Source organism: Lepidochelys kempii, chromosome 10 (genome assembly GCF_965140285.1).
Source record: "Lepidochelys kempii isolate rLepKem1 chromosome 10, rLepKem1.hap1, whole genome shotgun sequence".
Taxonomy (NCBI): Eukaryota; Metazoa; Chordata; order Testudines; family Cheloniidae; genus Lepidochelys; species Lepidochelys kempii.
In genome coordinates, this window is record NC_136389.1 from 56,833,481 (window position 1) to 56,847,730 (window position 14,250).

Consider the following 14,250-nt stretch of genomic DNA (forward strand, 5'->3'; position numbering starts at 1 on the left):
AACTAAAACCCCTCTAACGCATTATTAAGGATCTACAACCTATCCTAAAGGATGACCCAACACTCTCACAAATCTTGGGAGACAGGCCAGTCCTTGTCTACAGACAGCCCCGCAACCTGAAGCAAATACTCACCAACAACCACATACCACACAACAGAACCACTAACCCAGGAACTTATCCTTGCAACAAAGCCCGTTGCCAACTGTGCCCACATATCTATTCAGGGGACGCCATCACAGGGCCTAATAACATCAGCCACACTATCAGAGGCTCGTTCACCTGCACATCCACCAATGTGATATATGCCATCATGTGCCAGCAATGCCCCTCTGCCATTTACATTGGTCAAACTGGACAGTCTCTACGTAAAAGAATAAATGGACACAATCAGATGTCAAGAATTATAACATTCATAAACCAGTCAGAGAACACTTCAATCTCTCTGGTCACGCAATCACAGACATGAAGGTCGCTATCTTAAAACAAAAAAACTTCAAAACCAGACTCCAGCGAGAAACTGCTGAATTGGAATTCATTTGCAAATTGAATACTATTAATTTAGGCTTAAATAGAGACTGGGAGTGGCTAAGTCATTATGCAAGGTAGCCTATTTACCCTTGTTTTTTCCTACCTCCCCCCCCCCAGACGTTCTGGTTAAACTTGGATTTAAACTTGGAGAGTGGTCAGTTTGGATGAGCTATTGCCAGCAGGAGAGTGAGTTTGTGTGTGTGTGTGTGTCCGGGAAAAAAGGGGGGGTGTGTGAGAAAGCCTGGATTTGTGCTGGACATGGCCCACCTTGATTACCATGCACATTGTAGGGAGAGTGGTCACTTTGGATGAGCTATTACCAGCAGGAGAGTGAGTTTGTGTGTGTGGTTTTTGGAGGGGAGTGAGGGGGTGAGAGAACCTGGATTTGTGCAGGAAATGGCCCACCTTGATTATCATGCACATTGTGAAGAGAGTGGTCACTTTGGATGGGCTATTACCAGCAGGAGAGTGAGTTTGGGGAGGGAGGGGGGGCGGAGGGTGAGAAAACCTGGATTTGTGCTGGAAATGGCCCAACTTGATGATCACTTTAGATAAGCTATTACCAGCAGGACAGTGGGGTGGGAGGAGGTATTGTTTCATGATCTCTGTGTGTATATAATGTCTGCTGCAGTTTCCACAGTATGCATCCGATGAAGTGAGCTGTAGCTCACGAAAGCTCATGCTCAAATAAATTGGTTAGTCTCTAAGGTGCCACAAGTACTCCTTTTGGTTGTCATTCTTTTCTTTTTGCAAAGACAGACTAACACGGCTGTTACTGTGAAACCTATTTTTCTGGGGTTTGTTGTATGTTTCTGACTTTTAAACTGGTGTTTGGTGTCTGTGTCTATCCAAAACACTGCAGAAAATTGTTTAATTGAATAATATTAAGTGCTTATTAGAAACCGTTAAATAAGTGGGGCCTATTCTACACTAGAAAGTTTTACTAGCATAGTTATGTTAGCGAGGAGTGTTTAAAAAAATAAAACAAAACCAAAAAAATCCTTCATAGCTATGCTAATAAAAGCCGTAGTGTAGATGCAGTTATATCAGCAAAAAAATCCTTTTGCTGGTGTAGTTTATTCTATTCAGGGATCTCTTTTGCTGCTATAATCTGCATCTCCACTAGTAGAGCTATACTGACACTCAATCTGAAAATTCTTTTACGTATAGAAAAGGGCTAACTTTCTCACTTGATAGCCTAGTGGCCTGGGATGAGACACCCCCAGGTTCAAAACCCTGCTTGCCTGAATGATGTGGGGTGAAAAATTCTGCTAAATCAAGTAGAGCAGGGACTTGAACCTGGGTTTCCTATATCCCTGGCTGCTGGCTTGACCATCAGACTAAAGAATATGAATGTCAGTCTTTCTTGCTCTTTCCTCCTTCCAACCAATGCCGAACAAAAACAAATTCTGAAACCTCAAAATTTGCCCCCAAAAGGAAGGATCATCCTCTGGACAACTCTGACAGTTATTCGAGACCAGCACTGGACTGCACACTTTTACAATAAAAGATTGACAAAATTCACTTATGACTAGTACAATAAAATTGTAGCTGTTCTCCAAGTGTAAATCCACTTGGACCCAGATGAGGATGGGAGTGCCTTTGAGGAAATTCATGTAGGAGGTAAACTGATAACCAAGCGTGCTCTGAGATCCAAAAAAGTAAGTGCAAAAGAGCCCTGAATTTACACAACGGAGAAATACCATTGTAAGGAGGCTGTAATTGTAAGGGAAGGAGCTGGAATAAAATCAGAGGATGCTGATTTGACCTTCCCATGCCTCTCTCCTTATTACCTGAGTTGTTTCACCTTTTCAAAAGCAGTTTGAGCTTTCAGATGCATGTTAAATGGGGTTTTCGCTCCTGTTGTATTTTAACTGTCTGTTATATAGTTAAGTTTCAGAGTAGCAGCTGTGTTGGTCTGTATTCGCAAAAAGAAAAGGAGTACTTGTGGCACCTTAGAGACTAACCAATTTATTTGAGCATAAGCTTTCGTGAGCTTAGCTGTAGCTCACGAAAGCTTATGCTCAAATAAATTGGTTAGTCTCTAAGGTGCCACAAGTACTCCTTTTCTTATATAGTTAAATTAGTTACAAGATTTTTTATTTTTTTTTTTTAAACAAAGCAACCCTGATCATGGAAAAGATCATCCTTGACTTAATGCCAGTGGTACACTCCTCGAATCTACTGCAATCAATCTCATGCTTAACATTCCAGCTTTTAGTTTTAATACCTAAATGAATCCCCATATACACAAAAGCTGTTCTGTACTGAATGTAGCAAGCCATTTTACCAGGAGAGGCTTACAATATGTACTTTAAAAGGTGTAAATATGACTGTGAATGCTTGTTTTAGTGGGAGTTATGAGGAATTTCTATAGAAACATTAATCCCTCTTTGATATGTGTCAGTACATTTAACACAACTGGGTTGCAAGCCTCTGAGATGGATAATTATCTTATGTCAGTACAGCTTGGCATGGTAAATTATTCTCACTTCAGAAATGCTGGGCCAAATCCTGCCCTCAGATATATGCAAACATCTCCCCACATCTGTCCAAGTGGCTGAAAGTTCAGTGGACCTGGGCTGGTGCACTTCACACAGCAATAACCGCTACTGCCAGTCATCTCCTCTTCCCAAGCTCCAAGGATCCCTCTTCTTACCATTTCTATCTTCAGAGGGAGTGGTGGTCTTTTATACATGTGCTGTTTCTGCAAGCTATTGCCTCCACCCTGGATTTTCTGCGTGTGCTGGGTGGCTATGCTCCCTGTGACAACTTGGGGAATATGTCTTCTGTATTTATGAATTCTAGTTCATGTTATGAAGAAATTATTGTATCAGGGAATGCCACTATATGGAAGTGGAATCTACCATTTGCTGACAAGGGACGTAGCACATCCCTATCCGACAGAGGTGACCATGTGACTCCCCTCCCCAGATTTCTGCAAGGGTTTATATGCCCTGCGCTGAACCCTGCTGCATACCACAGAATCTTTAAATTGTGCCCTCCCCGCACTATGAACCAATATCGTCATCTCTGCTAACAGAACAGGGACAATGGAGAATAGTTAACCTTAATGAACTATGCTCTAATTCAGTAGTTCTCAACCTGTTTATCATTGTGGGCCGCATCCAGTACTACTTGTATGGTCCTGAGGATGTCACATGGGCTGCAGCTGTGTGCTCATTGGGCTGCACCACCACTCTGACTGAACGTGGGCTTGCTAAGGAGGTTGCTGAGTCTGGGAGAAGCTAGTTCCTCTAACTTGTCAATAGGAGCGAGAAGTGGAGAGTGGAAAATTCCCAGCAGCAAAACAAAGGAACCAGGTGGTGTTGATGGAACATATTCACTTGAGAGACTCACTAAGACAGGAACAGGAATCTGTGGGCAGGAGAGGTCCTGTTCAACTGCAGTTAGAGAAGGCTAAGTGAGCTCAAATGGCTTTATGATTCTGAAGGGAAACCAATGAGCTGCAGGGAAAGGAACCTGGACACTCAGAGAGCTCTCTCTAAGCCCAAAGAACTTTCTAGAGTGGTGAGGAACTTGAGGCAGGGAAATGTATGTAGGTGTTTATAACTTTATATAGGTCTGTATATTTCTTATGCTTACTATGTGAAGAGGCATGGTGTTTTAGAATCCTGTGTAAAGTCTGTGTGTGCTGTCTTTCAAACTATCTCATGCCCTTGTAGAGTTAAACTAGAAACCAGAAGGCTCACACATTTGGTAGCATTCTGGGGAATGTGCAAGAGCAGCAGGGGAGGCATGGGAAAAACAGTACTAGTTTCAAGGCCTGTGCAATTTGACCACAGAGTCTCCAGGGCAAAGAGGGGTATCATACATATGGTCTACACCTGGAGTGTGTACCTACTGGCCCAAAGTGAGGGACAGTGCCAAAACAGTGCCCAGCCTCAGCAAGCTAAGGGCAGCTGGGATTCAGCATTTAGATCCCATCACAGCAGTCTGACGAGTATGCAGCTGTGGGAGCTTGACCAGATCTGACACACACCCATCTTCTTTGTTTGGGGAGATCTATTGGTAAGAGCCAGTGCTCTGGAATCTAACTCCCAGTGGTTCTCTGCTAACTGCACTGAGCCTTAGGCAGTGCCCCTCCCTGCTGAGTTGTTTTTTCTGTTGCTTGCTGCCTAGGGTGAAGGCATATCCTAACTCCCATCTTTGTCATGACGGAAGGGAGCGGCACCCTTAATTACAGGCTGCCCAATAAAGGATAATGGGGAAGTGGCCGTCTGGTTTCTTCAGAATAACTGTGAAAGGAGAGCACTCAAAAGCAGGCTGTGGTGAGAAATAGAGGCATGCAGGTTATTGGGCCCTGAGAATTCGTGGGAAGGAGGGGTGTCCTCGGTGATTGGGCCATCCCGTTGATGGGTCAAATCAAAAAGCAAGCCATCTAGGCTTACCCTACTTCCATCCCCTTCCACCAGATACTTCGGGGTGGGGTCACAATGTACACAGCTCTTATCATTCGATAAGTCATGGGTTTTTTTTCATGGTTCTTGCATCTGCATGAATCCAGATATTATTCTCTCCCTCAGTCTTGCATGACTTCATAAATTATACCTGACACTCCCCAAGAAATGTAGAAGTTAATTGTGTCCAAGTTATTTTTTAGCTAGCGTCTTTATATTCTAGCATCTTAATTGCATCTCTTAATGCAACATGCATTCCTAACTTGTAAGGATGTTGCCAAGAGTGAATGAAAAATGCTTTAAGGCAAAACAAACAGTGCTGTGTGGTTTCATTCCAAACAGTATCAGTTAAAATGAGGGCATGAACACTAATAAAGATGTTAATAATTAGAAGTTGCATGTTAAACTTTGTATGGTGAAAGAAATGTGTTGTGTCCTGCCATAAGAGAGACACTGACTCTCGTATTAAGGGCAAAATAATCCACTGGCCTGATATCATGTGTAGAATGTCCAGCCCAAGACCTGGATCCTAACAACTTCGATTCAGACCTAGATCCAGCTCTAAACTGCTCAGGTCAGTCTCTGGAGTTACTAACACTTTGATTTTAATAACAAAGTCCACAGTTCAGTTCAAGGACATTCCTTTGTCTCCTCTTTTTCTTTTTAATGCGCAAGAGTGGACTGTGTTTTGGTGGTATGGTGAGAACCAGTGGCTCTACCAGAGCATTAGAAAGCAAGCCATTCGCACTCTGATAAAGTTTTTTTTTTTTTTGAGTGTAGGAGTAATGAGGAGAGCTGGTAGAGGCAGGCCCCTTTAGGAAGTGATGAACCTCTCTAAAAACTCTCCCCAGGTAGTTGGACATAGTGATGTTTTGGAAAAAGTATAGGGCCATGTAGGAAAGAAGACACTTATTTTTCATTAAAGTCCCTGGGATTTTTAGTTTAGTTTTGTTAAAGCTGGGTGAGACTTAAAATGAGAGAACGAAGACAACGAATTAGTTAAAATGGGTATGGTGTGGGAATAAGGGATTACCTTTTTAAAAATCAGTAGCTATGAGAAATAGAGATAAAATATGAAGTGTTTAAGGAGAAGCTGGATCAAACCCTTGCGCCTTCCTTGCAACTGAACATTGCTTTGGAGGAAAGCTGTCTTGGTAACCTACAGTTCTGTTATTGGGTTATGTAGGTAGGCTCTCCCAATTGACAGGACAGTTCTCACATGCTATATGCATAAAACTGATAGGGAAAAAGTTTTGGAGGTTCAGCTTGAATAAGATCCACAATTTCAGATGCTTTGATCACTAAAGTACCTGTCTCTCTTCAGTCTGCAAAATATGTTTGGAAATATGTAACCACATTTCCTGGTTCTTCCTGTTTTTTGGTTTTGCTCAGAATTGGGAAGTGAGGAGGGGTGTGAAAATGAGATGTAAGGGGAAAAATCTGATGTAAACTTCTTTAATCATCAAAAAATAAGTTTTTTAGTTCAGTTCAATTCAAGTTCTGGATGAAGGTCTTCTTATACCTGGGCGTGCTTTATCTGAACTTCTGAATTGGTTTGGTTTTGTCCCTTTCTGATACACACTCCTGTGTCCCCCGATTTGCCATCTTAATAATTACCTTTCTTCCCCCCCCCCCATTAACTTTACAAACCCATTATATTTCAGTATGTTAAGGTAGAGAAAGAAACCTTGCCTCAATGACCACCAGTCTCAGAGAGCAGATTAACTCATATAAACAACTTGAGTGCTAGCCATTTATCTGGCTGGGTAAATCAACACTTTAGTTCACACATCCTTGAGGCATGAAGATTGATTGATTAAAACCCCAGAAGGCCACTAAAGCTAAAATGTAAAGTAAATTACTTCCAAGGTTTTTATGTAATAAGAGTCTTAGGAGACAATAAAAAAGAGATAGGAAGAAATAAATACAAGGCAAAATGAATCCAGATAGAGTCTTTGATTTGGGGACTAATGCCTGACATCCGTAACTTCCAGTTTCCTAGAAAAAATATGTTAAAAATATAACCTCATTTTCATTGTAATCCAGATTTATATATAATAGGTAATAAAACAGGTGAATAAATTTTACAGACAGGAGAGACATTTCCTTCTTTGAAAAATGTATTCCTCACTGACTTGTGAAGAGACTGTTTGTGAACAACTGCATCAGGAGATAAACATTTGCTGCACAGTTAGAACAAAACTATTGTATCAGCTCTAGGTCTCCAGGACTGCAGCATTAAAAAAAACAAAACAAAACAAAAAACAAATAAACCAGGCCTGAAGTGATTTTGAGTTACAGTGGGTGACAAGGAAAACAAACAAACAAAAATAGCTGCTGTCAACAGTGGTATACAATACTGGGATTAACATATATACTGCAGTAAAGTCATATAATGTGACATTATAAGCGTGGGGTGTGGGGGTGGGTGATGTGAGTTCTGCTTAACTTGTTGTTACATACTTAAAATATATGTTCAGTCCCAGTGGATCCCACAACACACCAAAGATGAAGATCAAGTTAGCCAGGAACTGGGCCATGTTAAAGGAAAAAGTTAGAGTCTACATAAACCTGTTAACCTCTGAGCCAGAGATTGCATGGGTTTGCAATGGTAAAATATAGTTAAAACTGAACTACACTGCAGCCAATCGGGACACTCAATTTAGGTGTGCAGTCTGATTGACTGACACTGCTCCAGATCTCAGTCTTCACCTCTGTTGGTATATACTCAGTGACTTACCACAAGTCCACTTATAGCCAAAGAGGAAGCAGGAGTTGTTGCACTCTCTGAGGGTATGTCTTCGCAACCTGCAGAAGTGTGCCTCCCAGCCCAGGTCAATAGACTCAGGCTAGCAGGGCTCACTCTGAAAATTGCTGTGTAGATAGTACTTTGAAGTTGAGGCTTGCATGGGAACTCAGGCTCTGAAGCCCAAACACCACCCTAGATTTCAGATCCTGAGATCCAGCCCAAGCCACAACTCCAAAGTGCTGTCTACACAGCAGTTTTTAACATGATCCCCGCTAGCACGAGTCAGTTGACCTAGGTTGGGAGGCTCACTTCTGCAGGCTGTGTAGATGCCCAATATACAGAATTAGACCAGCGCTTTGTACACATATTGTTAAAAATAAATGAAAGCTTTTGGTTCATTTGTTCTTGTCTAGTTTGTTGGCTGTAGATAAAGTTCATATGCGTATTTAAATGTTCATACATTTATCAGTTCAGTAACTGTTTTATTTTACCTTCCTTTAGAAACAGAAACCAAAGTCCCATAGGCCCAGGGAAATATGGATATGGAAAAGTACCATATATATTACCACTGCAAACTGACACTGGGCAACTGCCTCAAAAAACACGGAGGCAACGACAGTCAACAAGGAACCAAGCATATGAGCAGAATCAGGGACTTGGGAACACACCCAATCATCCACCTAACCCTTCAGTTCAACATGGGAATCTTTACCAAGAAGAACGTGGACCTCAGGTGTTGGGGCCCTCAATTTATCAGCAGGCTCCAACCCATTCACAGGCCTTTCCTGCATCTCAAAGTTTGTTTCATGGGACTGACTCAACCCACCATGGCTCTGCATCCCGCCAGCCCTTCCAAGGTCAACCTCACTCTCCAAGGGCTGGAACTATTGTGTGCATTGGAGCCTACAAGCAGTACAAACTCTGCAACAGAAATGTAAGTCCATTCTTTTCTCTCTCAATTTTAAAGACAGCTCCCTTAGCATGCTGGATTTCTATTCTTCCTGTGGCTTAAAATCAAACGATATATATTGATCTTATTAACTATGGGGGAAAAAATCCCTTCATTCTGTTAGTCATGGGATAAAAGAACCCACTGTATGTTGATTTAAAAGAAGAGTGGCTTGCGGGGATGTCCATAGTTGCTGTATAATATACTATTTGCCTAGCAGCATCCATCCCAGGGGGTCTCAAATGGTGGTTAAACCTCACACACCTGTGGTATATGTATGATTCCTGTTAGATAGATGGGGAAACTGAGGCACTGACTTTGCTTCACAGACAGTAGAAGGCAGAGCACAGGATGGGGATTGGTAGTCAGGTTTCCCAGCTCCCAGTCCCATGCTCTAATCACATGGCCTTTTTGCAACATTTTGGAATTCATATACCCCAAACTAAGGTTTCTGATTTTAGGTGCCTATTTTTAGGGTAAATTATGGCTTCTTTAGGAGTAAAAATCTATTGTATTAGAATTTTTTTTAAAAATAACATTTTTCTTAAAGCTGTTTTAAAATATTTGGCTTTGGTGCTACTCTGTGTTCTGGGATGACCTCCCCATGGGTTTTATGAGATCTTTCAGGGTCTGCTCTTCTACTTGACAAACAAATTTGTAAGAGCTGTAATTTTTGGCTGTTTTTCTTGAAAATTTCTTAAAACGTCTTTCACCAATGTTTGCCTTGGCTGAGTTTTATCAGTGTTTAACCTAAAACAAGAGGCCTTCTTCTTTCCAGTCTCTAGTGAATTAATATTGTTGAGTTCAAGAGCCATGCTATTTGGATATTAATAATTGTTTTTTTCTAAAGTATTAGTGCAGTTGTACGTTGATGTAACAGAGAATTGGGCCTTAGGGTGCATGTGTGAGTCCTAATCTGCCTTTACAGCCTTTGGGCCTTTTAAAACTGGGAGATGTAATCATAGGGCACATGCCTGGGGACAAGCATGTGACCTTCAGGAAGCCAGATGGACACTTCCTGTCTCTTAGGTGGGGGTAGGGTGACCAGATAGCAAGTGTAAAAAATCTGGACAGGGAGTGGGGAGTAATAGGTGCCTATATAAGAAAAAGCCCCCAAAATCGGGGCTGTCCCTATAAAATTGGGACATCTGGTCACCCTAGGTGGGGGCAGCAGACAGGAGAGACCCAGTGCCAAGTTACCAGAGGAGAAACATGTGTTTCCCCCTTCCCAGTTGTGGCAGCCAGAGACAGCCGGAAGAGTCTCTGTTACCAACTGTGTTGTATTATTTTGAACGTTTTTTGAATTTTCTGTTAATTAATAAACTTGCATTGGGGAAAAGGGCGTGGAATGGAATTTGAGTATTTGGGCTTTCATTTGGACTGCCATGGCAGGTGAATCTGCACACTGGTGCACGGGTAGGGTAGTAATACATCCCAGTCAGTTGTGCAGTTGAGGGGAAAAGCAGTTTGCCACTTCTCTTTGGGGAATATGGAGTTTAGCTTGGGTTAGTTTACTCTTTTTTTTTTTTTTTTTTACCACTACATCCTGACTCTGGTGGTTCAGTACCTCTGTTATGTGCTTTTGTAACACAGCCCTTTCTAAACCTTGCTTTCTCAGCCCTGAATCCTGCTTGTTCTTCCCTCTGTTTCAGTCCCAGCCATATGGGGCATGAAGGCACATAGTCATCATTTTCAAGACATACATAAAGCGTCAGCAGGAGCTTTTTCAAGAATGGTCTTTACAGACTTCTCTGTGGAAACTTCTGTTTAGTCACCACTATAACCAGCACCCTCCCAAGTCTGTTGCCAGTCTGTCCCTTGTGTAGGAAGTGTTATGCAGGATAGACGCACCATTGGTTTGTTGTTTATCAAGTTATTGGATAGTTAAGGATTATTCTGTATGTACACAGCCCTTCCGGACACACAAGACATGGTCCCAGCACAGAGGAGCTTAGAATCTAAACCAGGCTGACAAATGTGATACAGTGGATAACAGTTCAGACCTAAGAAGATGGGTTGATGATGGAGATCAGAATTGGAAGGTTCCATTAAAAAAGCAAGATGTAATGAGGGATCTGGAAGAGGAGTTTACAAGATGGATGCGAGACAGGCTATTCCAAATATGGAAGAAGGGCAAAGTTAGAAGAGAGGACTGTGAGGAGACTTCTATCCTTATTATTATTGGTAATGCCCACAATATGCAAGGTGCTTCCAAACTCAAAAGAAAAGCAGTTTTCTACTCAAAGGGGTTACTAGAGTAGCGGAGAGTAAGGGAATATCAGAGCAGAGGTTAGGTGGGGTGAAAATGTTTACAGTAGAGCTGTGAAAACAAGTGCAAAGATCTTGATTTAACTGTCTTGAATTATATTAAGATCATGACGCGAAGGAACAAGGTGGGTGATGTGGACTGAGTGGCACGAGGGGAAGATGGTTACAGCAGAAATATTTCAGATAGAGTTGCAGGTGAGTGGAGATGGAGTTAGAAAGGAGGAAGTGACAGTAGCTAAGAGGAGCGATCAAGGCATGGACCAAATGATCTAATAGTGGGGATGATGAAGAAAGGACATTGCAGAGGAAACTTGGCAGGAGGTGGCATCCAGAGAATGGGGTGAAGAGCAAGTTGTAAATGTGGGCTTGGGAGATGGGGAGGACAATGAAGATGTCAGCACTGATGGAGAAGGAGGGGAGAAGTTAGCTCCAGCGAAGTTTGGGATGGTGGCAGGACATACAGTTCACTGTAAGTTAAATATGTTTTAGTGTTCATGGGGAACTTGAGTGAAAATGCATTCACAGTAAATAACTGTAAATTTTTAAGCTACATTTAAGGGTAGGACATCAACAGAATACCAAAAAAAGGGTGAGCATATCCTCATCATTTCCCTGCACCTCTGAATGTAACCAGATTCTCAAGAAATGGGTGTGACTATTCAATGGTCTTTTTAACAAGAGAGAAATTGCAGGTGATGCAGCTAGAATTTTAAATCCTTGCAGGCACATAGCGCAGGTATTCAGATGATGAAGTTCCCACGGACCAAGTGCAAGCTGTAATTGCCATCAGGGATCAGTTTCTCCCTAGGATGTGGTATTTAATAGTTATAAACAATAATTAAGTAGGAACAGTCAGAGGAGTCAAGGCCCAGGCCAGAGCAAAGCAAGGCTGATAGTGTTTGTCCTTATTTATTTTTTCTTCCTGTGTCTCCACTTTTATACATGGACTTTGATTTATCATCAGTGACGTGTTCCAGAGTTAGCTAGGGAACGCTAGCTTCTTTTTTCTTTTCTTTTCCTTTTTCCTTGTATGTTCCAAGAGGTAAATATAATTTATCAAGGGGGAAAGATTCTATTAACTGGTACCCCAGTGTTTGGTTTCTCCTAAGGGTAGTTAATTAATTACAAATTAACTCAGTCTGCCTTGGCCTGTTAGGTCATTTCCTCATCGTTGTGCATTTAATGTGCTCTCATTGATAGCTGAACTCATTCTGCATGACTGACAGCTTGGTTCATAAAAAGTTAAGCTTATAGATTTTGGTTAGTGAGAGGCTGGGAAGAGCTTTTATTTGTTCAAGTGTTTTTGCAGGTCACTAAACCCATTTTCTCATTGTACAAATGGCTTCATCTCTTCAGCACTTGCATGTGTGTTTCCTGCCAGTCAGCCAGCTGATGGCTGAGCAGTCTCCCTGATCTGCCTGCTGGGCTTCCAGACTTCCCATGTTGCCCACCTCTGTGGGACACTAGGCTGCCTCGCTCCCCAGATGGTTAGCCAGACTGAGAACTGGCTGGCTCCTTGCTCAGAATTTTTTGAAAAATTTTCCATTCTACAGAAATTTGCTTTTGTGTCTTTTTGTTCTGATTCCGAAAAAACATTTTTTTGGAAATGTACAATTTTCCGTGGACAGGAAATTCTGTTTCCTGTATTGCTTTGTTCACTACCAACACAGGGGTGATGTGAGGAAGTATTCATTAATATTTCTGGGATACAAAAGTGAATGGGGAGGTATGGAATTTTATTCAGTGAGAACTTTATTATTAAAAACTCTTTTCGTTTGGGACATCTGGGTGCATTGTTTTTACTCATTTTGAGAATTGTGTGGCTATGTATTTGATATAATAGCAAAATGAGGTTAAGACGATGTTCCTTTTCCAAGGAATTTAGCTTTGACTCTAGTTTGGGAGTTTCCTTTTGAACAGTGTAGGATTGTATGTGCATTTAACAGTTTGACATTTCTAGGTGTATAGGAAAGTTTACTAAAAGCTTATATGAGTTTACATTACTTTAGGCTGTACTGTGGTTTCTTTGATTCTTTGAGGTTTGGGGTGGGATTTCTTAAGGTTTTAGCTCAAAGGCCGTTAGTGCTAGTGGCAGAAGTAACATGCCAGCCATTGCTATGGGAATAACGGTTAAACGTTCTCCTGTTTGTCCATCAGTTGATCATTTGTCCCTTCCATTGAGATGTTACCCTAAAGAGTAACATATAGGGTATCTTCACTGAAGATACTGGGCCAGGATTAATTTCTGTTGTAACTCTATAGCTATGGCTATAATGAAATTACTCCAGGGATAAACTGGGCCCACTGTTTTGAATCTCTTTACCATATTCTATAGAACACAATGTCTTATGCAGGTCTCATTAGAGTCTGACTAAATAACAGGGACTTGGCTGGCTTAAAACACTGGGGAAAATGTTTGCCGACTTGCAGTTCAGAAGCCTTCACTTTAATGTGTTTAGTCTAACCTAAACTTGTTTCATAGCAAGCAGTGATCTATCCTGAAAAACCAGTTCATTGTCAGTCAGTCATCACAATATATTGTAGCATCAAATGTAATTACAGATGAAGAAAGGCCCAAAACTGTGGATTAACAGAGGATCTAGTTAGCCGTTTGACAGTTTTGTGTTGACCTACCTCTCCACCCCGAATAGGGCCATAAACTCTAAATGTAGGCATGTCCATTACACACAAAAAAATCACTAACATAGGTAGAGGGATGGGGACTACCAGTGTGTTAAGAAAATAAATTAAAAATACTTCTCCACCAGGGAATGTACGTTATTTTATTTTTATTGCCATAGTGCCTAGAAGCTCCAGGCACTGTCTAGGATCCAATTGTGGTAGGTGCCGCACAAATAGAGGACAAAATAATGGCTCCAATACCAAAGAGCTTACAATCACATAGTGTATGCATGCCTATTACAATCCTCGGCAATTTACGTTCTCCAGGCCAGAGAAAAGTAATTAGTAGAGGAACCTCTAATGAGTTAGCCAGGGCTTTCTGCACCCCGCATGACAGGATTTCAGTCTTCTCCAAAGATATTTTAGGTATTGTGTAGTATATTTCAAGGTGTGTGCGTGCACGCAAAACCAAAAAACTATAGACCATCAACACCCTCTATTTTAATGTAAAGGTTCAGAGTTCATATCAATAACTGAAGGATACATAAAGATGTTATAGGTGTCCCAAAACCAGTATATGCATTTATATGCCCACAAAATTCAGAGTTAAGGTTACACTTAAATTTTACCTCTTTTGGTAAGAAATTAGTAATTAAGAGAACCAAGCAACCTTAACTCAGTCCTGTAGTGATATTATGCAATAACACCACAA

At 41.4% G+C, this 14,250-nt stretch overlaps 1 protein-coding gene across 2 annotated transcripts in view; it reads left to right on the forward strand.

Moving 5' to 3' along the window:
• THSD4 (thrombospondin type 1 domain containing 4) overlaps nucleotides 1–14,250 on the forward strand; it is a 621,627-nt gene that overhangs the window by 93,501 nt on the left and 513,876 nt on the right. For both annotated transcript variants that reach the window (XM_073303716.1, XM_073303717.2), the window contains one exon: nucleotides 8,201–8,633. In XM_073303716.1, the coding sequence (XP_073159817.1) occupies nucleotides 8,201–8,633 (433 nt within the window). The remainder of the gene's footprint in view (nucleotides 1–8,200; nucleotides 8,634–14,250) is intronic.